At 37.3% G+C, this 27,651-nt stretch overlaps 3 protein-coding genes and 1 pseudogene across 4 annotated transcripts; 2 read left to right on the top strand and 2 right to left on the bottom strand.

Moving 5' to 3' along the window:
• The first annotated feature begins 4,914 nt into the window (after positions 1-4,914).
• LOC143625481 (DExH-box ATP-dependent RNA helicase DExH12-like) lies at positions 4,915-11,290 on the top strand. Its single transcript, XM_077095796.1, has 3 exons — positions 4,915-6,910; positions 6,993-7,382; positions 8,112-11,290. Exons 1-3 carry the CDS (start codon positions 5,042-5,044, stop codon positions 11,235-11,237), a joined length of 5,385 nt encoding a protein of 1,794 aa, XP_076951911.1. The 5' UTR covers positions 4,915-5,041; the 3' UTR covers positions 11,238-11,290.
• A 638-nt stretch (positions 11,291-11,928) lies between these two features.
• LOC143625480 (uncharacterized) lies at positions 11,929-14,851 on the bottom strand. Its single transcript, XM_077095795.1, has 7 exons — positions 14,661-14,851; positions 13,642-13,790; positions 13,508-13,565; positions 13,067-13,138; positions 12,879-12,974; positions 12,724-12,813; positions 11,929-12,111 (listed from the first exon to the last, which is right to left on the bottom strand). Exons 2-7 carry the CDS (start codon positions 13,788-13,790, stop codon positions 12,061-12,063), a joined length of 516 nt encoding a protein of 171 aa, XP_076951910.1. The 5' UTR covers positions 14,661-14,851; the 3' UTR covers positions 11,929-12,060.
• A 1,639-nt stretch (positions 14,852-16,490) lies between these two features.
• Positions 16,491-17,171, top strand: LOC143625344 (SNW/SKI-interacting protein pseudogene; annotated as a pseudogene).
• Positions 17,172-17,258: 87 nt separating this feature from the next.
• On the bottom strand, positions 17,259-22,117 carry LOC143625479 (glutamate--cysteine ligase, chloroplastic-like). Of its 2 annotated transcripts, none has more exons than XM_077095792.1 (16): positions 21,765-22,117; positions 20,934-21,084; positions 20,753-20,860; positions 20,576-20,668; positions 20,416-20,499; positions 20,266-20,334; positions 20,089-20,159; positions 19,451-19,519; positions 19,275-19,368; positions 19,110-19,199; positions 18,949-19,029; positions 18,355-18,447; positions 18,185-18,265; positions 18,029-18,098; positions 17,511-17,602; positions 17,259-17,401 (listed from the first exon to the last, which is right to left on the bottom strand). In XM_077095792.1, the coding sequence occupies exons 1-15, from the start codon at positions 22,112-22,114 to the stop codon at positions 17,514-17,516; spliced, it is 1,593 nt and encodes a 530-aa protein (XP_076951907.1). In that variant the 5' UTR covers positions 22,115-22,117; the 3' UTR covers positions 17,259-17,401; positions 17,511-17,513. The 2 variants fall into 2 exon arrangements, with proteins under 2 accessions (XP_076951907.1, XP_076951908.1); XM_077095793.1 differs by having other exon boundaries at positions 17,321-17,400; positions 17,483-17,602.
• Between the last annotated feature and the right edge of the window lie 5,534 nt (positions 22,118-27,651).

Below are 27,651 nucleotides of genomic sequence, written 5' to 3'. Positions count from 1 at the left end.
TCGAACCCGACCCGACAACAGAACCCGGCCCGAAAACCCCTTGGCCGAGATAAAATGATGGCATTCCATCCCTAGCATCCATGTATTCACTCAACCACAAAAATTAACAATCTTTTTTCACAATCAAGCAAAATTTGAGCAAGAAAAAGACTAAAACAGAGACTTTAAGCAAAACCCAACTCAAATTAATCAAAAAGTTACAAACTTTATCAAGATTTTTCTAGGGTTTGTAAATTAACAGGCTAAAACTTAAATTTTAACCCAAGAAACCAAAAGGGGTTAAGTAAAAACTGAATCTTTATGGTGCAAGATTGAAACTTTGGTGTTAATCTTGAATACCCATATGATCAAACATATAAACAAGGGGTTTTTAACTTACAAAAGAACCCATGATCAAGAACATGGTTTTGAAATGAAGAGAAAGCTGGTTTGGGGGTGGAGAGTGAAGGAGGTGAAGACAAAAGTGAAGTGATGACAGTATAAATTTAGTCATTATATAATTAAATAAAAGGAGAATAATATTTGTCATTTAATAAACATAACATTCATATGTCAACTATAATTATTATTTATTAAGAAAATATCTTTTTAGTTGATACTATTTTTTTAGCATATTGTTTTAGACAGTCAACTCATGCATCTTTTAGTGGTATATGATGGTTAGTGTGTAAAGGTTTGGTATAATTAACGGGTCAAAATTATCCTGGTGAATTTCAAGTTTCACGAGTACGGATAAAATTAGTATACGAGTTCGTAAAGTTCACAGTACGTATGTATTTATGTATATATGTGCATGATGTTTTTATACTAAGCCACAAGTGAAACCAAGACAGCTCGCACGCATGGTCACCCTTGTCCATGTACTCCCGTTGGCATTTAATAGCCACTTTGCCCCAAGTATGTAATAGGATATAAATTCGGATAATAAACGGTTTTATAGTTATTCAACCTCGTGTAGCACATAGGTTTTATCATATAGTATAATAATATCTAAAATTTTTATACATCGTATGGTTGTATAATCAAGCATGATTATATTAATTACATATATACTGACTCGTGAGTTAGCTGCTGGCCAACGAGGCTGTAATCAAATTTTCCTTTTGGTTCTAATATGTCGGAAGTTATTTGGATAATTAATTTATTTATCCAAATTGATAATTTTTCCATAAATCAGGTCTTTTTTTTTAATCGAATCAACGTTTAAGATATTTTGATTATTATCTTCAAGTCAGCAGTTATTTTGGATAATTAATTTCAGTCGTCAAAATTGATAGTTTTGCCAAAAATACGATAGTTTTCAATATACTCTAATCAAGTTTTATGATATTTTGATTATTATCTTCAAGTCAACAACTACTTTGGATAATTAATTTCAGTTGTCCAAATTGATAGTCTTGCCAAAAATACGACGGCTTTCAAAATACTCGAATCAAGTTTTATGATACTTTATAGAATAATTAATTTGTTTCTGTCTACTAATCATTACGCTCTGACGTACTTTTATATTATCGTTACGTCGACTATTATGGATCACATGGAGAAGTAATCAAGACTTCAAAAATGAGATGAACCTTTTGTCCTATCAAATGCATTGAATCAAATTTTGTATCTATTCCAAACATTATAATGTTTTTATTTTAAATATCTTTATTATGTTTTAATTTAAAAATCCCGTTATTGGGATTTTCCTTTTTAAATTGGTTTCTCATATATATATATATATATATATATATATATATATTGCATATTGGGCTTCTCTTGTTTGTTGGGCCTCTATCTGGTTTTTATATTTTGTTCTTTGTATTTATGTTATGAATCGGACCCGAGCCCGAATTAGCCTAGTTCAGACGGCCCAACAAACTCAAAGGTCTCATGATATAATGAACCGGAGGCGAACAAATGATGTTAACGAATATTATAGACGTGTGTGTTTGATCTTTTTCTCTCATCCCGACTCTAATGTGTGATCTTCCCATCTCCTTTTCTTAGTGTGTATGATTTCTTCGGTGGTAATCTCGTCATTACTTGATTGTTGAACGAACCTAGTGACTGATTTATGAATCCGACTATGTTTTGGTTGTGAGTAAACATCGATCACTTCATATTTTAAACCAGATTCATCCACGGTAAATCCGACAAAGTAATCATGTTTGTGATCTAATTACTATTATATTGGCATGTCGGTCGTAACTGGCTTGGGGTGCTGCATCCATACCCGAAGATTCCTCTTGTTGGTCGTCCCGTATAGAAAAATACTCGCACTGTATAATGTAATTATTATAATTTATTACTAATTTAACTATGGGGGTGTTTGTTTTTTCTTCAAACATCTTCAAGGGAGCTAATGTCTGCAGGCGCGCAGACATTACCCTTGAAGACTGTTTGTTTTTTTTCTTAAAACAGATCTGAAGTTATCTTCTTTCATCTTAAAAGAAAAGCAAGGAAATCTTGCTTAAAACATCTTCACAAAAAAACCCTACTCTTCTCCCTTTGCAGCCACCCTCTCATCCACTGCTCCTACCACCGTCCGCCAACACCACCACCCACCGTACGCCGCCACCACCACCCCCGTACCCCGCCGCCACCGTCCACCACCATCCACCGCCACCACCACCGTCCACCACCCACCATCCATCACCACCACCGTCCACCACCCACCATCCATCACCACCACCGTCCGCCACCACCACCACCATCCATCACCGCCACCACCACCATCCATCACCCACCACCACCACCATCCATCACCGCCACCACCACCACCATCCATCACCGCCACCACCACCGTCCACCACCCACCATCCATCACCACCACCGTCCACCACCCACCATCCATCACCACCACCGTCCGCCACCACCACCACCATCCATCACCACCACCGTCCACCACCCACCATCCATCACCACCACCATCCATCACCGCCACCACCACCACCATCCATCACCGCCACCACCACCATCCATCACCCACCACCACCACCATCCATCACCACCACAGTCCACCACCAACCAAAACCATCCATCACCACCACCCATTGTCCACCACCACCATCCACCGCCACTACCCACCGTCCGCCGCCACTACCACCATCCACCACCACCACCTTCCACCACCCACCAAAACCAAATCGGCATGGAAAGCAAAGACTAAAAACTAGATGTAACTTGAATAAATGACTTCTATCTTGTGAGATAAGTTTGACAGTTATGCAGACAGTATCAGCTTATAAAAACAAACAGTCTTATATTTTCAGCTTGCAGATCTTCAGACCACATCTTCAGTTGCAGACATGAAAACAGATGAAATCAGCTTGCAGACAGTTTATGTCTGCAAAAACAAACAGCACCTATATGTTAAATGATTTCAAAAAAACTAGTGCACTTTTCACCTTTTGATCACAAGTAGTGGTATGTGAAAAACTTTTCACATTTGATGTTATTTTCAATACTATGATTTGAGACCAATCTAATATAGCCTAACCCAATCTCATCTTCATGATGAGATTCAACTTTCAACTATACGTGGCCTTAATTCTAATTATTAAGATGAGATTTGAGACCAGTCTTATCGTCAAGTTAGGAAGCCACATGTTAATTTATAATTGGGTTGTTTAAATCTCATCGTTGACTTATGAATTTAAGCGTGAAGATGGTGCCACTCGTCACCCTTTCATTAGCAAATGATTTTCATTGTCCTACATGCAAAACTCATCGTCAAGATTGGTTTCGAATGTGTTATTTATGGAATTAAGCAAAAAAAACCCAAAGGTCAATTTTTTTTTATATATATAAATACACCCACGTTGTAAAATATATGATTATTTTATTATGCTATATTGGTTTTTATTAATCATAACTATCGTCTTTTGGTCGCTGTCAGTCCCAGCTAATGAATTGGCTTCTGATGATCACAAATTTTAACGTATTTGTACCTAACGGTTCACGACCAACAGAATCTTAATGACGTTAGTTACATGTCGCTGGAAAAAACGTTTTTTTGGCGGAAATGTCACATTTTTTTCCGGAAAACAACACATAAACACCACCACCACCACAACTCTAGCACGACCAACCGATTCCGACGATGGTTCCAAGGTTTCAGCGATCTCAATAACTGAGGCTTTTACTAGAAAAAATGTTCATAAAGGTCTGATACAAAGTTACAAAGATGTTCGGGACGATTTCCTAGGAAAAATTGTGAGTTTTCTGGCCAAGAACGTTTTTCCGGTAAACCTGGAATTAACGGCGTTAGAACCTTGTTAGTCACGAACCATTAGAAACAAATACGTTAAAAGACGATAAAAGTTTGATTAATAAAGACCAATATACACTTTATTATTAATCGTATCTTATAATTCATCATTCCGTGTGGAGCAAGTCACACTCGTTCGTCGGTTATATTAATATGTATATACACACGTATATATATATACGTGTTCAGCAAGCAAACAATCTTCTTATATATATCTACGTCGTCGTCGTCTTCTTCTTCTTCTTATTATTATTATTATTATTATTATTATTATTATTATTATTATTATCAAAACTCTAATTCCCAAACCCACATTCATCAATTACAATGTCAAGTTCCGGTGAAGGTGAGTCATTGTACGGTAAAATCGATCCTAAAGCTTTCGGTGATCGTGCTTACAGAGGAAACCCTAATAATATTAATAATAATGATATTAACAGTAAACGACGTCGTGTTGAAGAAGCCATTAGTGTATTAACATTAACAGAAGATGTTAGTACTAGTCTTAATAATAATAATAATAATAATAATAATAATAATAATAATAATAATAATAATAATAATAATAATTATCAGCCTAAGTCTAAACAGACTGAAGCTGCTTATGAGTTAATGCTTGCTTTGATTCAACAAGAGTACTTAGGTGGTCAGGCTTATAGTATTGTTTGTTCCGCTGCGGATGCGGTTTTGGCAGTTCTTAAGAGTAATAAGTTGGAGATTGATCAGAAGGTTAAGGCGATTGAGAACGTGTTCGGTTTCGGTGTCTCACGCCAAGTGTTCGATGAAATGCTTTTGGTTTCCGAGCGGATAACCGATTATACGGATGCTGGTGATGATAATAATATTAATATTAATGATAATGTGGTTAATGATAATGTTGGTGTATCTGTTGAGTTTGAGGATGATGAAGAGGGTTATGATTATGATGGTTATGAAAGGAGTGATCTTGATGTTATGCAAGAAGATGTTGAGGAGGAGACGACGAGTTGGTCAAACGGTCAACGGAAGGTGATTGATCTCGAGAGTGAGGTTTTGTTTCGGAAAGGTGGTGTTTTGATTACGAATGATAAGTGTGAGCTTCCGTTGGGGTCGTGTAGGGTTCATAATAAAGGGTATGAAGAGGTTCATGTGCCTGCGTTGAAAGGGAAAGCGGTTGGCGTGGATGAAAAGGTTGTGAAGGTTTCGAGCATGCCGAGTTGGGCGCAGATGGCGTTCAAGGGGATGAGTGAGTTGAACCGGGTTCAGAGTAAGGTTTACGAGACTGCGTTGTTTAAAGCGGATAATGTTTTGGTTTGTGCGCCTACTGGAGCTGGGAAGACGAATGTTGCTATGCTTGCGATTCTTCAACAGATTGGTTTGCATATGAATGCAGACGGGTCGTTTAATCATAGTGATTATAAGATAGTGTATGTGGCGCCGATGAAGGCTTTGGTGACTGAAGTGGTTGGGAATTTGTCTGAACGTTTGAAGCCGTATGGTGTTACCGTGATGGAGTTGAGCGGGGACCAGTCGTTAACGAGTCGACAGATTGAGGAAACACAAATTATAGTAACTACGCCGGAGAAATGGGATATTGTTACTAGGAAGTCAGGAGACCGGACTTATACTCAACTCGTGAAGCTTATAATTATCGATGAAGTACATCTCTTGCATGATAACAGAGGACCTGTTCTTGAAGCTATTGTTGCGAGGACCGTTAGGCAAATTGAGACGACAAAGGAACATATTCGGTTGGTTGGATTATCTGCCACGCTTCCGAACTATGATGACGTGGCATTGTTTCTGCGAGTTGATTTAAAGAAAGGTTTATTTTATTTTGATAATAGTTATAGACCGTGCCCGCTTGCTCAGCAGTATATAGGAATCACAGTGAAGAAGCCATTGCAGAGGTTTCAGTTGATGAATGATATTTGTTATGAGAAGGTCATCGGTGTGGCGGGAAAGCATCAGGTGCTTATATTTGTGCATTCAAGGAAAGACACGGTAAAGACTGCATGTGCAATTAAAGACACGGCTCTTGCTAATGACAAATTAGGGATCTTTTTAAAAGACCGTGCAAGCCGCGAGATTCTTCATGAACATACGGATCTTGTGAAAAGCAATGATCTTAAGGGTCTTTTGCCTTATGGTTTTGCAATTCATAATGCTGGAATGACTCGGGCTGACCGTCAATTAGTTGAAGATTTATTTGCTTCTGGACACATTCAAGTACTGGTTTCAACTGCCACTCTGGCATGGGGTGTGAACTTGCCAGCTCATACTGTGATTATCAAAGGAACACAGGTTTATAATCCAGAAAAAGGAGCATGGACTGAACTTAGTCCACTCGATGTTATGCAGATGTTGGGTCGTGCAGGGAGACCGCAGTATGATACTTGTGGTGAAGGGATTGTTATAACTGGACATAGTGAGCTGTTGTATTATCTTTCTTTAATGAATCAACAGCTTCCAATTGAAAGTCAGTTTGTTTCCAAGTTGGCTGATCAACTGAATGCAGAAATTGTTATGGGAACTGTTAGAAATGCAAAAGAAGCCATCAATTGGCTTAGTTACACTTACCTGTACATTCGTATGATGCGGAACCCTGCACTTTATGGTTTATCTTCCGATGCTTTGCAGACAGATCAATTACTCGAGGCTAGGAGAGCTGATCTGGTGAGTTTTTAACTGCTTTTGATTATTGGTTTGATAAAAAGTTGTAATTATATTTTTCTGATTTTATTATTGTTTCTTGCAGGTACATTCTGCTGCGACTATACTTGAAAGAAACAACTTGGTGAAGTATGATAGAAAAAGTGGTTATTTTCAGGAGACCAATATGGGTAGAATTGCAAGTTACTATTACATAACTCATGGAACGATTACCACTTACATTGAGAATTTGAAGCCTACTATGAGTGAAATAGATCTTTGCAGGCTGTTTTCACTCAGTGAGGAGTTCAAACATGTGACAGTAAGACGGGATGAAAAAATGGAACTTGTAAAGCTTGCGGATCGTGTTCCTATTCCCATCAAGGAAAGCTTTGAAGAACCGAGTGCAAAGATCAATGTCTTACTTCAAGCGTATATTTCTCAGCTACACATTGAAGGACACTCTTTGACTTCTGACATGGTCTTCATTACTCAGGTTGGTTTTATACTTTAAGCTCTACTTATTCATTAACTTCCTTTGCATTTGTTTTTTCTTCATAAAGTACCAATGCATTCTAACTTTAGTTATGTTTTAGTAGTATATTTTTTGATACTTTTTTGGCCGGAACCCGTTTTGACCCAATCCGAAATAATGCTTCTTTAGAAGAGCCCGATTTGATCCAAACTCATTTTGCTCTGAAGCTGAATCGACCCAAACCCGTTTTAACCTGTGACCCGACCCACCTAGTTCGGAAGGCCTAACATAGAAATAAAGAAATGCGCCTGAGCTTTGAGTGTACTAGTGGACATACCGATAATACATAAAAAAATCTCACACATGAATGATTCATCTTTTTATGTTATTAAATTGTGTATTACATTATTATCTTAGTTTTAGGTGTTTAACGGTAGAAAATGTTATCTAGTTTATCAGGTGCCCCACACACGTGAGGCTAGCGCCTTCACTGCGCCTTTGTTAAGCCAAGGTTTGGGCCATTATGGGGTCATTTGTAAAATCCCTTAAAATCACCCAAACATGACTAAAGTCAATCTCTTAATGACTCAAATACACAAAAAAACACACGATGACTAAAACAGGACAAAAGTGTCAGTAACTTGGTATTTTATCCAAATAACCCTTTGGATTTTCCATGATATATTCACTTACCATTTATGGTTGCACATTACATATTTTATTAATTAAGTTTTTTTTTTGGTTTTGCAGAGTGCGGGACGTCTGATGCGTGCTCTTTTTGAGATTGTGTTAAACAGAGGCTGGGCCGAGTTAACCGAGAAAGCTTTAAACTTGTGCAAAATGATAAATAAGAGGATTTGGGGTGTACAAACTCCACTACGCCAATTTGATGGTTTAAAAAATGATATATTAATAAAACTGGAGAAAAAAGATTTAGCATGGGAAAGATATTATGACCTGTCATCACACGAGCTAGGAGAGCTCGTTCGTGGCCCGCATTTGGGAAGAGTGCTTCATAAATACATTCACCAGGTCCCGAAGCTTAACCTTGCAGCACATATTCAACCAGTCACCCAAAGCATGTTAACAGTTGAACTCACTATCACTCCAGATTTTCAGTGGGATGACAAGATCCATGGCTATGTTGAACCGTTTTGGGTGATTGTAGAAGATAATGATGGGGAAAACATTCTTCATCACCAGTATTTCTTGCTGAAAAAACAGTATATCGATAAAGACCGCGCTTTAAAGCTCGTTCTACCGTTATACGAACCATTGCCACCTCAGTACTATATTAAGGTTGTTTCTGACAGATGGATCGGGTCGTTATCGGTTTTACCCGTTTCGTTTCGTCACTTAATCTTACCTGAAAAGTACCCACCACCAACCAAATTACTAGAGTTGCAGCCACTCCCTGTAACCGCTTTGAGAAACCCGTTGTATGAATCTCTTTATCAAGAATTCGAACACTTTAACCCCGTTCAAACTCAAGTTTTCGATGTGCTGTATAACACTGATGACAATGTGTTAGTTGCTTCATCAGCTGGATGGGGGAAAACTATATGTGCTGAGTTTTCGGTTTTAAGACACCATCAGAAAGGGCCTGGTGATGTCATGCGGGCCGTGTATATTGCACCCGTTGAAGCACTTGCTAAGGAAAGATATAACGAGTGGGAAAAGAAATTTGGAGACGGGCTCGGGTTGACCGTTTGTGTGTTGACCGGGGAAACAACAACCGATTTGAAGTTACTTGAAAATGGGCAGGTGATAATCAGCACTCCAGATAAGTGGGACGCGTTATCGCGTCGTTGGAAGCAAAGAAAACATGTTCAACAAGTAAGTCTTTTTATTGTTGATGATTTGCATTTGGTTGGAGGGCAAAATGGTCATGTCTTGGAGATTATTGTGTCCAGGATGAGGTACATTGCAAGTCTGGGTCATAATACACGGATCATCGCGTTATCGACTTCACTTGCAAACGCTAACGATTTGGGCGAATGGATGGGTGCCACGTCACGCGGTATTTTCAATTTCCCGCCATCTGTTCGACCCGTTCCACTCAAGACTCATATTCAAAACCTGCCATTGTACAAACATGCTAGTTTTGATACCCTAATGCAATCATTGAGCAAACCGACTTACAATGCAATCATACAACACACTAAGAATAAAGAGCCCGCCATTGTGTTTGTTCCCACAAGGAAACACACCCGCCTGACAGCTGTCGATCTGATGACATACTCGATTGCTGAAAGTAATATTCAATCTGAAAACAAGGTGGGCCCGTTTATCGACCGAATCCAGGAGCCCACGTTGAAGGAGACTTTGAAACACGGGGTCGGGTATCTACACGAGGGTTTGACCACCATTGACCAAGATATAGTTAAGACACTGTTTGAAACGGGCTGCATTCGAGTGTGTGTAGTTAGCACTGCAATGTGTTGGGCGGTCTCTCTTCGTGCACACTTGGTGGTTGTTATGGGAACACAATATTATGATAACACCGATTACTCATTCACCGATCTTCTTCGAATGATGGGTCGCACGGGCCGACCACTTGACGATAGTGATGGGAAATGTGTTATCTTTTGTGGCGGCCTGTGTAGAGCATACTGCATAAAGTTCTTCGTTACAGGGTTTCCAGTTGAAAGCCATTTGCAGCATCACTTACATGATACTCTCAATGCTGAGGTAGTTACTGAGGCGATTGTAAACAAACAAGAAGCCGTTGATTATCTGACATGGACGTTTATGTACCGTAGACTAACCCAAAACCCTAACTATTACAACCTGCAAGGTGTAAGTCACAGGCATTTATCGGATCATTTTTCCGAACTAGTGGAGAAGACGTTAACTGATTTGGAATCGAGCAAATGTGTTTTGATCCAGGATGATTTTAACATTTCACCTGATAATCTTGGTATGATTGCTTCATATTATTACATCAGTTACACGACAATCGAACGGTTTAGTTCTTCGATTACCAGTAACACAAAACTGAAGGGTATTTTGGAGATTTTAGCTACAGCATCCGAATATGAGACACTTGCAGTTCGACCTGGTGAAGAGGTTTTAATCCGGAGGTTAATCAACCATCAACGATTTTCGTTTGAAAACCCGAACTACACGGACCCGCATGTCAAGGCTAGCGCGCTGCTACAAGCTCATTTTTCAAGACAGTTGGTAGGTGGGAGTCTCGGGTTTGACCAGAAAGAAGTGGTCTTAACTGCTGGTAAGTTGGTTCAAGCTCTGGTTGACGTTGTTTCGAGTAACGGGTCGCTTAGTTTAGCTCTTCTTGCAATGGAAGTTAGCCAAATGCTGACACAAGGAATGTGGGAACGAGACTCGGTTCTGTTACAACTGCCTCATTTCACTAAAGAGTTAGCCGAACGATGTGAAGCAAACCCGGGGAGAAGTGTGAAGACGGTTTTTGATTTAGTCGAAATGGAAGATAACGAAAGACAGTTGTTACAAATGTCGGATCTTAAGTTAATGGATATCGCAAAGTTTTGCAACCGTTATCCCAACATTGACATGTCATATGAAGTGGTGAATAGTGAAAGTATTCGGGCCACGGATGATTTTAGTTTGATGGTGACACTTGAACGGGATGGGACCGAAGTGGGGCCCGTGGATGGGCCGAGGTACCCGAAGAGTAAAGAAGAGGGGTGGTGGCTTGTTGTCGGGGATACTGAAAGTAACGCGGTGCTTGCGATTAAGAGGGTTAACTTGCAGAGCAAGTTAAGGGTGAGAGTTGATAATATTAGTGCTCCAAGTGAAGTTGGGAAGAAAATGTTGAGCTTGTATTTGATGTGTGATTCTTACATGGGGTGTGACCAAGAGTATAGCTTCACTGTTGATGTTAAACCATATTAGTAAGTGTTTTTGAGATGTTTCTTTCATAATCACACAAATTTCCACTTTCACTAAGGATATTATTATTATTAGACTCATTTTAATATTATAGTCATTTGACTTTTAGTATTTATGTTGTTCAATTTTCAAGCTTTTGCAATCACATGAATTTTGTTTTTAGGATATTGATCATCTTTTGCTATAGGTTGTTATTTATTGTTATTTTAAGACGAGTGATCTCTGCATTTGATGCAAAACTACCACAAAAACCTATAGCGGCGGCTCTTATGTGGCTCGTGGTGATGTATGTGTACGTGTACGCCATCAAAACACGACTTTGTGATCATCATACAGTCACGGTGCACACATTAAAATAGTCAAATGGATACATGTTGAAATGTGTTGAAAGAAAATCATTAGCTTGTTTTTTTCTTCTTCTCCATAAGGTGCATATTCTGTAATCATTTGCTTAATGGCGAGGAACGAATAACTCGAAAGGTACAAATCACTTACTCACATGTATCGGTGAGAAACTCAAGTCGAATACAATTTTCGTTCTGTTTGAAGACTTTTTCTTGATACTTTATTTGATAAGTAAATCATGAGCTGTCACCAACTTACGCAATTTATTAATTGCGTTACAATTGAATTCCCCCGGGTTTTCTCAATCGCATTATTATAATTTTTGAAATTTTGAAATACTAAGCGTAAAGTATTACATTGAATATCGCTGATAAGTATCAAATTAAGTCGAAACTCGAAAGACTAAATATAAAATGATAAATCACCTAAATATTCAAAACCAAGCCACATAACTTATGGCCCTAAACTAAGGTCTTGATGTTCATTGGCTTTGTTCAGTCACAGCATACCTGTTCACAAAATCCAAATACGCCTGCGAAACACCATAAAAATAAGACTTAAATTTTACGAATAATTAACGTGTTAAATAAGATAATAAAGGCAATTAAGGGTGTAAACGAGCCAAGCCAGTCAGAAGCTATTCGAGATCGGCTAGCAAAAAAGCTCGAATCGAGCCGAGCTTAAATGAGCTCAATCCTAAAAATAAGCTTGTTTAATAAACATACCCGAGCCCAACTTGAGTCTAAAAAATAAGCTTATTTAATTAACAAGCCCGGGCTTTAGTTATTGAACTCGAGCAGCCGCACGAGCCTAAACAGGCCTTTTGCTTATATACTTTTTATTTAGTTACTGCTATATATAAAATTATGATAAAAATAACTAAATATTATATATTACGTTATAAACTAATAATTAAAAGAATATACAGAAATAATATATATATATATATATATAATTTAACTAATAAACAGTAAACGAGCCAAGTCCGAGTCGAGCTCGAGCTTGAAAAACTATTCACGAGCCGAGCTCAAGTTTTAAAAATGGAGCCCAAGCTCTATATTTTAACGAGTCAAGCTCGAGCCTAGTCGAGCTAGGACTCGACTCGGCTCATTTAAACCCCTAAAGACAATAACAAAAGAAATACCTGCAGTATTGCTACAGCTGCAAATTTGTCACTACTTGTTTTCGCTTCCACCGGATACAAATTCAATGGCTTCAACAATAACTCCACATTCTGTTACCAACTTAACCACATCAGAACCTTATAGTCAAACATTTTGCGTAAAAAGATACACACACCTTTGTCGTGTAGCACTCGTTCCACAAAGTATACTTAACGTCTACAAGTTTCCCGGTTTTACTAAGGTCATCTACAAACACTTTCACTTGAGTAGCCTGATAAAAATGAAGATGTATAAATAATGAGATCATGTAGTTTAAATTGAGTAAATGAGAAGGTGAAGTTACAAAAATGAAATAAAACTTACGTTTTCGCTGTTCTTTTGCATGTATTCATATGGGTACCCGACAACAAACGCAGACAGAGACAGTTTTGATATCTACACACAAAAAACAAAGATTAACATATCTTATCTATACTGACTATTAATAAATAATGATATATTTTATAAGAAAATACTAATTATACTAATAAAACACAATTTTATAAATTATCCCTTATTTTAAACTTTGGAATCTACTTATGTAACTTTTGTCACATTACATTAAATAATAATGTATTTTTGAAATCTTTTACATATTTTTGATTTATTTTAAATCGTTAGTATATGGAATACATTTTCCATTTATATAATGTATATAAAAACTTTAAGTTTTATGTATTGATATTTTACACCCCATGTCGTAAACAGGTTCTAAGCTCGTTTTATATATACAAACGAATAGACTGTTGTAAAAGTAAAACTAACCAGTTGTTCAAAATCAAGAGCCATCAGACCGATATTGTTTTTCCTCCTAACTAGAACACTGCAGCAAATAAAAACAACCAATATTATCTCAACCATATTCTATTAATGCTTGTGCATTTGCAACAAGTTTATACCTTAACGGTGAAGCAACTTTGTTGTCAAAATCTGAAACCGCGAGACCAACATATTTGTCACCGACATCCAAACCAAGAAACCGGCCTCGGTCCACTGCACGCAGCTTCAGCAAGTCTTGGTATAAGTTGAGTGGCTTCACAAATCTCATCTATCAAGCCATTATTAAGAGATTAGTGATTAACATGAATTCTTTTAAAGCTCAAAACTTTATAATTTAAAACTCACATTTCCCTCAAAACTTTATAAAGCTCAAAACTTTATAAGACAAGACAGAAATTATGTTCAAGTATTACAAAAGATGGAATTTTTCATACTTAAAATCTTTATCCATTCTAAGAAAAAACAGAAACAACAAAACCAACTAGTAGGGGTGCATGAAACCGAAAAATCCAAATAAATCAAACCGATGCAAAAACCAACAGTTTGGTTTTGTGTTTGTGTAAAACAAAACTTCCGGTTCGTTTTGGTTTTGCATGTAATAAAAACGGAAAAAACATAACCGGACCAAATTTATAGATTTTCTTTAATTATTTTATAATTCATAAATATTAAATGAATATATAGCTCAAATACTTTAGACAAAATATATATTAATCAGTTATTAGTTTTTCCAAAATAATTCATGAGCAAATTCATTATTTTAGGCCAATTTCTTTTTTCAGCCAAAATTTTTCATGCTCAAACGGAAAACCGACAAAACCAAAACCAAACTGAACCCAAATGGTGTTCAAAAACTCAAAAATTCGAATGATTTAGGCCGAAATTCATATTATGGGCAAAAAGAAAACCAGCCCTAAATTTTCAAGCTCAAATGGCAAACTGAACCCAAACCGAAAACCCGAAACCGAACAGTTTTCAAAATCCAAACTTTCGGTTACTGGTTTGGTTTTTAGCTCAAAACCGACCCAACCCGAACCAAACCGTGCACACCCCTACAGTTAATTATGCCTTTCCCATATGCAAATTGCAGATTCTCAACATAAAACTAACTCAAAAGGTTCAAAAGGTAAGCATATACCTTTTATTAGAAGCTAGTGATTTGCAGGTAAAAGTGAACACAAGAAACTAAACAAACAAACAAATTTTGTAAGGTAAGTGGGTCCTTGGTGAAGAAGCCCAAATCAAAATCTTGACCCAAGAAAGATCAATTAAAATTTGACAAGGGTTGTCTCTCAGGCATTTCTACAAACACTTGGTGTGCAGCAGCAAAAAGAAAAAAACAAGAGGCTTTTATTATGCATACGATGGTGATAGCTAATGAGAATCAACCAAGTCCGACACGGAAGCCTTTGGTGTTTCTTATTTGTCTCGTCGATTCGTGTTTTTACGTGTTTAATAGGTTAGAAATAACGCGTTTAATAATGAATTGGGTTTAAATATTCTCAAACCCATGCTAGATTATGAAAGACAGTCTCAAACCCGTCGGGTTTTAATCGGGTAATTATCCGTTGGGTTTTGGGTTTTCTCATCGGGTTAAAAACACTTAGCACACTTTTTTGATTAACAAGTCATATCGTGTCTAAAACAGATACCGAATTAAGAGTCATATTTTTGCAAACATAAGGGGGTGTTTGGGATCGTTTATATTTATCAATTTATAACTTATTAGCCTTTTTAATTGGGATTCCTATGTTGTGACGTTATCCTCGTAAAAAAAATATCGAAACCCGTTGCGACCCAAACACTTCTTACCCAAACCAAAACAAAAAAAATATTAATTGACCTGTTCTGACCATAACTCATTCTGACCCAAGCCCGTTTGTCACCTCTAGCCGTAAGGTACCCACGTCATCACAAATTATTTATTATGATAAAATAGAGTTGTTATTCATAAACTTAACAGCTTAATTCTTAAAACTTTTAAGACGTACGAATTAGTTTTTAAGTATATTATTAAACAAAATTTTAAAAAATCTATAAGGTTTATAAAATTTGGAAAACTAAATCTCGTTTAAAAAAGTTTTCAAAATTTTAAAAACTAGTTGATTGATGTAAAAACGGTATAATAATATAAATTTTAAGCCCTTACCTTGTATCTATATCTATTATCTATCTATAATATATTGACAGAATTACATAAATTATCTTTTATGTTTACCCCAAATTTTACTGGTGGTTATTTATCTTCCAAATTGATGATTATTGTCCTTTGCGTTTAAAAATGTTACACCTTTCGTTCTTTAGGCCTAACCCCATTAAAAAATCTCGTTAAGTTGTGTCATATGCTGCTCATGTGGGGGTAAAACTGTAATTTTACCCTATTAAAAAAACATTTTAGTTTTATCCCAAACCCTTTCTCTCTACTAGACTCATCATCTTCTTCTTTATTATACCCCTTCTTCCAACCTACCTGCAAACAAACACCAGAGCTGGCCCTATGAATTCATCCACTGCCACCATGGCTTCACCTCCGGCGAGCCACCACCACCGTCTTTTCCAGCAAGCCACCAACACTGGCACCGGAACCACCATACACCATTCTCTCTCTCTCACATCCACCAACATTGCCACCACCAATGTCGTCCGACCAAAATGAAACCCAAATCAAAATCCATTAGCATATTCCGGTAAATCGGAACCTAACAGAAGCCTATTTACAACTTAACATAAACACCATTTACAAATACTGCAATCTGATGGCTTGAGAAAAAATCGGGAGGTTTCGTTTATATATATTTAAGATATTACTATTTATACTTAATTATTAAAATGGTTTTTTAAAATAATAGGTAAATTGACTGGTTTGCCCCCTCATGTGCAAAGCACATGACACAACTTAATAAGATTTTTTAACGGGGTTAGGCCTAAAGGACAAAAGATGTAACATTTTTTATCGGGGTTTGCCCTCATGTATGAGAAAACCAAACTAGAAACAACTAAAGCTCTTGTTAACATTATGCTAAACCAATCTCAACATTCTTCAAAGTTTATAAAATATACACACTCGGGTGCAGGCGCAATGCAACGAATGGTTAGGATGGTGGAAACGCCTGTTGACCCGTTAGACCCTCCCAAGTTTAAACACAAGCGCGTCCCTGGAGGCAACCGGTCCCCACCTATGCCAGTCATGCACTCCCCGGTTCAAGACCAAAAAGATTGGAAGGTCCCGCCTTGCGTTTCCAACTGGAAAAACCCTCAAGGGTACACGATCCCACTCGATAAACGCTTAGCTACTGCTGCAGATGGTGCGGGCAGGGGGCTTGAACAAGTTCAAGTTAATGACGGGTTTGCGCAGTTTGCGGAAGTTTTATATGTAGCTGAACGATATGCCCGCGAAGATCTTTGTATCAGGTCCAAAGTGTTAGAGATGATGCTGAGAGAAAAAGAAAAGAAAGAGCAAGAGTTACATGCGTTGGCTCAAAAAGCACGGTCTGAAAGAAATAATCACGAGACGAAAGATGAGAGAGAAGAGCGGGTCCAAAGAGCGAAGATTCGGGAAGAAAGACATAAAGAACGGGAGAGAGAAAGGCGGTTGGAAGCTAAAGATGGACCCGCCATGGGGAAAAAGCGCAAGATTCACTATATATAAATAAACCTTATTTAATATCAAATTCAAACGGGTGTTTTGCTTTCAAAGAAAAAAACACACAAATACATATCGTTTAAAGTTAATCCACGGTTGTACAGATGATCCTACGATCGTGGGAGCAAAGTCAACCTCGGAAGTCTTAAACTGGTCACTTTATGTATATTGTTGCTGCATTAGTGATCACACCAAGCACTAATCACACTTCATATATGCAGCACACAGCTTATTCCTACAAAACAACATTCTGCAGTTTAATAGTTTATAAAGTGTTGAAAACAATTTACAAATATCGAATGCGAAAATATACATACGGAAAATATTGACCATAAGTTGACCATAATCTTAGTAGAGTAGTTCCTCAAATACAGGGTCCACAGTTTGACCCCATTTCCCATGGTACAAATCCAATATCTTCTCTGCTGGTGTTAAACCTGCAGGTAATAAACGACAAATTCGACCCGTTTATGAGTACAATAGTCGACTTGTCACTTGACAAGTTAATGATTAATATCACTAACTTATTTCCCACGAAGGGGTCGAATGGACGAGCTAACGGGTCAAGGGGTTCGAAAGTTGCCCAAAGTGTACATTTTTATATGGGTTCATTTGGGTCAACTCGTATTAAACAACGGGTCAACTTGGGTTTACTCAAACAAGACAACAGGTCATTTTATCTGAACTCATTTGGTTCCTGTATTGTCCCGGCCCGTTTTGAGCATTCAACTGACAGCCAGGTTTTCCATGCTTATAAGATCAATTTATCGTGTCAAAATAGTTTTTATAGTGGTTTTTAAGATATTTATTTATTAAAAAATCTTTTTATAAAAAATATACGAGAAATAAGAAGCATAATTCACCTGTTCTAACAACCTCTGCCACTTCATTTAAAAACCCTGTTTCTTTATATCCTCTTCTCTCCAGCCCATCCTGAATTAAAAAAAATTATAAATAGGATTAATAATGCACTAATCACAAACACGAGTAGTATTAATCAATATAAGTGTCATAATCACCTTGGCGAACTGCAAAACTTCTTCCGCCACATGTTTCACCAATCCATCACGAAACGGTGTTTTCAAACCGGTTACAGGAACCTGAAAAACATTAATCCACAAAAAAGTTAAGATACTTTTAGTTGTATAACGAGAATAACATACTTTTTATATGTTCATAATAATATTACCTTATTTCTCAGCATCTGTCTTTCGCCTTCGGTCCAATCGGCTATCATGTCCAAAACATTTTGCAGAGAAATATCATCATACAATATGCCCACCTGTAGTTAGTTCTACCACAATGAGAGATTGAGAGCTAAAAGGTAAAAAGAACACCTTTTAAGTAGCCATGTAGGGGTGCAAACGAGCCGAGCTGCTCGAGCTAGGATCGATAAAAAGCTCGAAACGAGCCGAGCAAGCCCGAGCCTCAAATAAAGCTCATTTAGTTATCGAGCCCGAGCTCAAGCCTTGTGTATTTTTAAGTTGAGCTCGAGCCGAGCTATGGCTCATTTAAGGTACTACACGAGCTCGAGCCAAGCTTAGGCTAATTTAAAGTTTTTCTAAAGCTATATAAAAATAATTAAAAATGTACCAAATTAATTAATAATAATAATAAATGAGCCGAGCCCGAGTTTGAAAAAACAACTCGCGACCGAGCTCAAGCTTTGGAAAAAGACCTCGAAACGGTCCGAGCTTTAACCTAGTCAAGCTCGGGCTCGTATCGGCTCGTTTACACCCCTACCTATATGAATAATTATTAAAAATAAAACAAATTAACCTACCCAAAATGCGGGCAACGCACATAACCTTCTCCATGGCCCTCCATCCGCACCCCTCATTTCCAAATACCTTTTAAGTCTAACCTGAATAAAAAATAACCAGAATTATAATTTTAAAAAAGAAATCTACTTTTATCGTGTTCTCGAGTAGTCGAGTAATATACCTCAGGAAATATTGTTGTGAGGTGATTTTCCCAATCATTCAAAGTTGGATATTCTCCCGGAATTGGAGCAAGTTTTCCTGCTAGGAAGTCCTGTAAGTTACGACAGTTATTCTCACAGATAACTTAAGCACATAACTTAACTGACTATTAGGAATAGAGTCAAACCCTGAAGGACAATCCAGCACAATCGATATACTTTTTCTTTCGGTAGACAAAATACATAGGGACATCAAGAGCATATTCAACATATTGCTCAAACCTAATACCATCAAACAGACAATGTATTAATATGAAGTATAAACGTTCGTGGATGTGTAAATAAAATAAAATATTTGGCTTACCCAAAAGAATCATCAAAAACAAAAGGAAGCATTCCAGCACGATTGTTATCGGTGTCTGTCCAAATTTGGCTGATAAAAGAATATAGCAGTCACTATAGGGGTGCAAAAGAGCTGAGCTGCTAACGAGCTACTTGAGATCGGATCAATAAATAGCTTGAAACAAGCCGAGCTTTGTTGAGTCCGAGCCTCAAACAAAGCTCATTTAGTTATCGAGCCTGAGCTCAAGCTTTGTATGGGAAGCTCTTTTAGGCTCGTCGAGGCTTAATGAGCCTTGTGTGTTTTTAAGATTGACCTCTTCTGGACTTCTATTTATTTATTAATTTTAAACTGCAAAGCCAAGTTCGAGCCGAGCTTTGGCTTGTTTAAGGTGCTACACGAGCTTGAGCCGAGTTTAGGCTCGTTATAAAGTTTTTTTCTTAATATATAAAAATAATTAAAAAATGTATATCAATAAGTTAACAAATAATAAACAAGATCAGCCCAAACCGAGCCCGAGCTTGAAAAAACGACCCACGAGCCGAACTCGAGCAAGTCAAAACAAGCCAACCTCTAGCCTTGTCAAGCTCGGCTTGTTCACACCCCTAGTTACTTTATCTTGAAATATTATTAAATAGATATAAGTAATATTAAATATTTACCTCCTCATGCTGAGATAACCATTTGGTTTTCCTTCTGTAAATGGTGAATTAGCAAACAATGCTGTAGCAATCTGATTCATTTTGATAAAACAATTTACTCAATTTTAGTTTGACCCGTTACAAGATGCATGATCAGAATTCACCCATTCATAAGCAAACGGTTCAAAATATACTCACAGGTTGTAAAGCAAGACCAGCCCGAAATTTTCTTATCATGTCAGCTTCAGAAGAAAAATCCAGATTAACCTGTCAAATATAAAAGACCAAACTTTGACCATCGACCATCGACCGTTGACTAAACACGTATTCTGAATCAAAAGAGCTCACCTGAACGGTACACGTCCTGAACATCATGTCAAGTCCAAGAGAACCGACTTTAGGCATGTAATTCCTCATAATCTCATATCTTCCCTGAGCCAACATATAATGTTAACATATTTCATTTTTACTAATTATCAAAAAAATAAATTTTTATTTTTTTTTTTACCTTGGGCATTATAGGTATATCTTTCCGTTCCCATTTCGGCTGGAAACCGATTCCTATAAACCCAATTCCCATCTCTTCAGCAACAGCTTTAACCTGCAAATAATAACGAAATACAAAAATCTTCATATAAAGATTACATATTAGTTACATGTTTAACAGAGATTACAATTAACAAACCTGGTAAAGATGTGAATTAACTTCTGCACACGTTTGATGCAGAGTTTCAAGAGGCGCGCCGCTAAGTTCAAACTGACCACCAGGTTCCAAAGATATACTTTGCTTTCCCTAAATAAAGTTATATAAAGTGTTTGAAATATGATTAAAAGCATCAAAAAGTACAAAAGATTATGCAAATTACCTGTTTAAGTCCTATTATGTTATCCCCTTCCATGATTTTTTCCCAATCAAATCTCTCGGAAATGGCATTTAGCAGATGAGCAATTTGTTCATACGTCATAGGGCGCAACGTTTTAAGATCAAAACCGAATTTTTCATGCTCAGTTCCTATTCTGTTTTATCAGTGAAGATTAATCAAAATGTATCATACATAACAATATAAGGTAAGATTAAAAATAGGACTTTAAACAAAACGAAAGTTTGGTGGAAAGTTCGTTTATGTTCGTTAGTTTAATAAATGAACGAACTTGAACAAGGAATTTCGTGAAATCAACTAAATTAAACGAACACACACAGAGGCCATGCTCATTTACATTTGTTTATGTCCGCTTATCTTCGTTAATGTTTGTGACTTTGTTCATTAAAGGGTTTTTTTTCTATACTTTTTTAATAACTTTTCTAATCTTATCACATATATTTAAGCAAAATTATTAATTATGAAACAAAAAATATACGAGTGTTGCGCGATTAATTTATATGTGCATTAGCATATGAATATGATTGTCAAAAAAAAAACACGAAAAAAAAAAGTTGACACAATTCTCAGTTAGCCAAATAAATAAAACATGTTTTGTGTACATTTGTGTCCGTGAACCGTTCATGAACAAGTTTGTTTCCTTAATGAACGAGCACAACCAAAAAATTACATTCAGTCAGGTGTTCGTGAACCGTTCGCTTGTCCAATAATAGCTAAACGGACCACTATCCACAAGGCCGTGTTCTGTTCAGTTCGGTTCGTTTACAGCCCTGTCAAAAATATGTTTAAACTGCAAAAAAACGAATAAAATCGAACCTCCAGTTCTCCTTAGGTTTGCAGCCGGAAGCAAGGTATCCAACAAGGTCTTCTTTTGTAAGTGGCTCTGCAGAAACTGATGCATCATCTGTTGGAGGACTTGCAGCCACAATTACCCTTTTGCCCCTGCTGAACTTTACACCAGTGGCATCTATATGCATATTTAAGGTAGTCTTTAAGGAGTCCCTTGGAAATGCAAAGGTCATATTGTGTCTAGATGCATTTGTGTTGTGTGATCCACTAAAAATTGATGAAGTGTAACCGGATTTATGTTGCGAAATCCCGGCATGAATGACATGTGATGGACTTGTTTGAGACATTGATACCATTTTTTCCTGCAAATAGAACATAAATCAGTGCTAATAACATAACACATGTTACATGATTATGTTCGTGTTCGTTCATTTTACTTTAGCTGAACACAAACACGAACAATTAAACGAACATACTTTCTTGTTCATGTTCGTTCATCAAGAAAAATGAACATGTTCGTGTTCGCTTATGTTCGTTTGGTAACATTCTAAACGAACAGTTCATGAACATAAACCACAAAAAAGAACATAAACGAACATAAATAAACAAATATCAATTGAAGTCTAATACATTAATAATTATTTTTAAAAATTATAAAATTTCATAGTTAAACGAACATATAAAAATGAGCACAAACGAATGTTCACGAACAAACGAAACATCATGTTCGTCTATTAACATTCTAAACAAACAGTTCATGAACATAAACGAACGTAAACAAACAAACAGAAACTAACATAAATAAACAAATATCAACGAACATAAATGAACAATCATAATCGAGAAACCAATTGAAGTCTAATACATGTTTAATTATTTTTAAAAATATTATAAAATTACATAGTTAAGCTACGTGTTCTCGTTTGTGCTCGTTTTCTAAATATTTTAAAAAACGAGCACAAATTATAAAATACGTGCTCGTTTTTACACGAACACGTATTTATAAAAATTATTAACTAACATGTGAAAACGAGCACAAACAGTGGATCAAGTAATTGTGATGATAAAATTAATTAATTAATAAAACTGAATACATAATTGAAAATATTAACAAAGTGAAAACAGAATTGTATATAGAAGAGCATATTGATTGAGATGATACGTACAAATAATGAATCGGACGTGCGAGATGGGAGTGTGTTCGGTGATATTAATATGCTCCTACAAACTCTAACTGAGATTTATTATTATTGTGTGTAAAGGCTTTAACGACCGCGTTTTGGACTCGTGCGACGGCGGAGTGACGCAAGGAGTCTTGTCGTGATTCGATTATGAGTTTTTTTACAAAAACTGAAATGATGATTTTACGGTCACGTGTCACAAAATGCATAAGTGTGGAAAGTTTTAACTACGTATGGTCTAAACTTTGTAGGAGTTCATGTAAATATAGTACCTTAAACGAGCGAAAGCTCGGGTTAGGGGTGTGTGTCGTGTGGTTTTTGACTAAACCTAGACCGAAAACCAAAACTTTGGTTTTTGAGGATTTTGAAACCGTTTGGTTTTGGTTTCGGCCTTTTCGGTTTCTGCCATCTAAGATTAAAAAAGTTTAGGCCGAAAAAATAATGAATTTAGATATAAATAATTTTGTTAATTGTAAAATAATAGACTATTATACATTTGATCAAAAAATATTTGAGTTACATGTTTATTAAATTCTTATAAATTACTTAATATAAAATATAAAAAAAAACAAAAATTTAGGAATTCGGTTCAGTTCGGTTTTTTTACATGCAAAACCAAACCGTCGGTTTTTGTTAAGGTTCGGTTTTTTCGGTTTAGATTTTTCGGATCGGTTTTTCGGTTTCTTGCATGCCCCTAGCTCGGGTTGTTTCAAACTTTGTTTTTAAAGTTTGAGTTTGGCTCGTGAGTCATTTTTTTCAAACTTGTGCTCGAATCATTTATTATTATTATTATTATTATTTATCATTTTGTACGTTTTTCATTATTTATGTGAATTTTGAGAGAAACATTAAACAATTCATAGCTTGGCTTGAGCTTGACTATGCAATGTGAAATTAATACATAAAAGTTCCAAAAATGTGGAAAAAAAAAACACTCATTTGGTAACTGAGCTTCTCATACAAGACTCAAGCTAAGGCTCAATAACTAAACTAAACGAACTTCATGTGAGGCTAAAGCTCGGCTCAAGCTCAAAAAAGCTAATTAACTCGTTCAAACTTATTATCGATCTGATCTCGAAAAGCTTGCGGCCGGCTCAACTCTTTTGCACTCTTATAGGTTTTTGGATAATCAGGTTGTAATAACCTGATATTATCCTTGAATCCTAACCTATGAAGAAATTAAAATCATTCTCGTATCCAGTTTCATCTAAATCTTGACCATATATCCAGCCGAATTTATCATTTTACATGTAAAACAAACGATCTTATATATTTACGAAAGAGGTATATCATATCAAATTATCAACCATTAATTGTTATGAATTATGATAATAGAGTTAATTAGGGACAAAGTAATTGCGTACGATATGAAAGTAGTAAATGGTCACATTCACATCGTCATCATCGAAAAGCAACGTTACTTTGGAACACATGTGGAAAGTCAAGCATTAATAATGATAACAGAATTTTCATACTTATTATTATTATTATTATTAAATGTAATTAATTGTCATATTCATAACTCATAAGTCGTAAATAAAGACAGTTTATGATTCTTTTTTTTTTTTAACGGCCAATTAAGTAACGCCGGGTACCCTGTACGCGGCTCCTATTGGCTAAAGGTAGCCCGAGCCGGCCACTAGTCTGGACGGACGGAGCCCCTAGCGGTCCACCTGTTGAGGGATTCACCGGATAAAACCCGACCACCACGCCCGCCAAACGGCACGACAGCGAGGAGCCGGTAAAACCGGGTGAGATCAGGACTCGAACCCTGGCAAGCCAGGGTCATCCCTCATATCTCCCATATAAGTTGGTGGTAGTAAGGGTCATCCCTCATATCTCTCATATAAGTCGCAAATAAAGACAGTTTATGATTCAAATATGGGTTTATTTATAAGAAGAAAAAATCAAATTGGAATTGTCAATCAGATTGAAATCTTGTAAATAACTAAATAATGAATTATATTATTGGTATAATTAACTATGTACGTCAAACTAAATCATTACATTGAAAAATATTGAAATTTAAAATAGTGATTTAACATTACATTTCAATCTCTTATTTAAATTTGAGCCAAACACGGTCGGGTGTGACTCTCAGTAGGAATTTGGTATCTTTATGTAACAAGGGTTTTGGGAGATTGTCGGAACTCTTTCTCTCGCCTAACTCTTTATTTGACAAATACATTATCATTCATTTATTTTTGATTATGTGCATTACTTCATTTATGTTAATTATGGTCGTGTATGCTCGTTCATTTATGTCCGTGAATCATGTATACGTGTACTTTTAAACAACTTATTTTGACGTTGTTTTTGATTTTTTAATTAATCATCTATTTAATGTATTCATCTATGTTTATTTGTGTTCGCGAAATGTTCATTTAGATTTTAAAAGAACGTCTATAAATGAACACAGATATGTTCATTTTAAAAACAAACAAACATGAACACATATGTTTGTCCGATTAAGTGTTCGTGTTCGTTGTTCGTGTTGGTTCATTTCGTTTATATGCCTATTCCATACACTCATTTTGTTACTGTGCTAGACGGACCAATATTCAAGCTGATAGTACAAGTGGTTGTAGCTTCGTTTTATTGCCACTGTGCTAGGCATGCCCCACCATATACGAACTTCTATCGCTTATACATATCTCCAGTTGCTCTCATAGTTTCATTCCACTTCGTTTGTCCCAAATTGCTCCAAGGCATTCCTCTTTTAAGCATGCAGAGTAATCCAAGAATTGGTGAAGAAACACTAAATGACCCCGACAGATTAAGGATAATCTTAGAGTTAAGTAGATGTTTCCCACGAGGGTTAGGTCCGGCAAAGATGGTTATTCTTCTCAACCTGCAAAACAGACACCGTAAGCTCGTCACTGAGAAGGGGGGTTCCTCCTTGTGACCACCCTCCGACGTGAGAATCAGACTAGGTTGCTCTGAATATAAGTGTATATAGAGAGAAATAGCTAGAGGGAAGATGATGATACCGTTCCAAGGTGTTGGAGTATTTATAGCCGAAGGTAGGTTTCCAAGCAGGTACGGCCAGCTGTATATAATATTCCTTTTCCACCAACTATGGGCTACGTTCGTGCCACGATGGGAGTTGGTGGGTAGGCAGCGGCTGATAGTGACATTTTGTACTGGAGCGTGCTCCTCCTCGTACTATTGTCCGTGAGCTGTCACCCTGTGATTGGTTCATGGGTTGCTTTTGTCAGATCTTGTCTATTTGTCCATACCTTGGTAGGTATAGTACAAAAGATCTTCTAGAAGCGTACGGACTGGCTCTTTTGGGCGGGAATATTCCCGCCCTGCTCATTCCTTCTTCAGGTGACATTGCTGAAGTATAAGAGTTAGTGCCTTATGCGTGTAGCCTTACTGTTAGTGCGGGTAGCCTTCCTTCTTGGCTTGTACCCACAGCTGCGGGGACAGGCAGGGTACTGTACCAAGGGAGGCTTTCCTGCGGGAACAGCTGGCTTACTGCGTGTAAGGTCTTCATCTCTCTGAGCATGGTGGGTTCTGCGGATCCAGTTGGTCTTTTGCGCAGATGTACCTCTTCAAGGTGAGTCTTGCGGGTCCAACTGGGCTTTGCGGGGACCTACCTCTTCAAGTCCCCCCAGTCCATTGTTCTTCTCATGAATTGTTAATAAGTGAGGGGAACTTTTGGACTTTAAGCAAGGGGCTTTAAATAGGGGTTTTCGTTTTTTAAGGTTCTCCGTGGGGATTCTTCCCGCGGTTTTCCTAATGTCACTTGCAGAAAATTCCCGACTTTTCTGCCTGATCTTTGGGTATGATGCGGGTAGATGTGTAACCTCTTCGCAAGTCGGGAGCGTTGAGTTTCACTTGTGTAAATTCTCCACGAGGTTTTGGTAGTTTTAGACATAGTGATCAGTTATGTTAAACAACCAATTCCACCTTGAAGCTTCAAACAATCTAGTTCTCAACGTTCCCGCCATGCGGGGGTGTTATTTCTCTTTCCGCAAGCATGGCCCATAAGATCGATCTTCTTGGTTTCAATTCCCTGCAAGTGCTAAGTATGTGAAGGGTTTCGCCTTGACACTGTACCCGCACTTGTCTTATGGTTTCTTGCTTTCCAAGGTAAGGGGGTATATTCCCTCTTATTTTTGAATCTTTTTGAAATTCAGAGAGTTGGTGAAAGGATAAGGACAGTCCAAACGGTTGAAGGGACGTTGGCGTCTTCTGACGGTTTCAGGATGTGCAGGAAGTTATGACGACGTGACAGCATGTGGTCAATCAGGACGCTTTTTCAGGCGCGTGGGCGCAAGTTTCATGACACGCGCCATTCCTACACCTGTTGCCAGCTTGCTTTATCCACACGTGTCGCCGTGTCATTGCGCCTGCGCTTTCTCTCTCATCCGCATTAAATTCATCGCATTCATTGCGATGAGTATATAAGGGGGAGAGGGTGTATTTCGTCTATTATCTTCACTTCACTCTCCTTTTCCTTTTAAGCGATTTCCGGCGAATACTCATCTTTTCCGGCGAGCATTCTCCTGAAACCGCTTTCTTTCCTCAACATTTAAAAAATGTCTTCTTCTCATGACCCAGAGGTTAACGTCGAGGAGTCCGACGTTTACCCCGAAAACCCGGCGTCCACGTCCGATAAGGACGATAAGAGTACTGCTGGCGAGTGTCAGTGTACTCTTTCTGTCGATGTATACCATTACATCGTCAAGAAATTCATGTTGGAGCCCTATGAGCCGGAGTTTCCG

This window comes from Bidens hawaiensis, unplaced genomic scaffold, assembly GCF_021521415.1.
Source record: "Bidens hawaiensis isolate Kalapana, Puna unplaced genomic scaffold, B.hawaiensis_p1.1 tig00004105_1, whole genome shotgun sequence".
In the NCBI taxonomy this organism is placed as follows: Eukaryota; Viridiplantae; Streptophyta; class Magnoliopsida; order Asterales; family Asteraceae; genus Bidens; species Bidens hawaiensis.
The sequence above is the reverse complement of the archived record's forward strand: the minus strand, read 5'-3'. Positions and strand labels throughout refer to the sequence as shown.

Bases quoted from the DNA above. Each gene is read 5' to 3' on its own strand.
- LOC143625481 (XM_077095796.1), top strand. From the start codon at position 5,042: ATGCTTTTGGTTTCCGAGCGGATAACCGATTATACGGATGCTGGTGAT. The intron at 6,911-6,992 runs GTGAGTTTTTAA...TGTTTCTTGCAG, and splicing joins AGGCTAGGAGAGCTGATCTG to GTACATTCTGCTGCGACTAT. The intron at 7,383-8,111 runs GTTGGTTTTATA...TTGGTTTTGCAG, and splicing joins ACATGGTCTTCATTACTCAG to AGTGCGGGACGTCTGATGCG.
- LOC143625479 (XM_077095792.1), bottom strand. From the start codon at position 22,114: ATGTTCTATTTGCAGGAAAAAATGGTATCAATGTCTCAAACAAGTCCA. The intron at 20,861-20,933 runs GTAATTTGCATA...AACTTTATTTAG, and splicing joins ACATAATAGGACTTAAACAG to GGAAAGCAAAGTATATCTTT. The intron at 17,603-18,028 runs GTGAATTATGCT...TATTACCTGCAG, and splicing joins GGCAGAGGTTGTTAGAACAG to GTTTAACACCAGCAGAGAAG.
- LOC143625480 (XM_077095795.1), bottom strand. From the start codon at position 13,790: ATGAGATTTGTGAAGCCACTCAACTTATACCAAGACTTGCTGAAGCTG. The intron at 12,814-12,878 runs GTGTGTGTATCT...AGTTGGTAACAG, and splicing joins ACGAGTGCTACACGACAAAG to AATGTGGAGTTATTGTTGAA. The intron at 12,112-12,723 runs GTATTTCTTTTG...GGTGTTTCGCAG, and splicing joins CAGCTGTAGCAATACTGCAG to GCGTATTTGGATTTTGTGAA.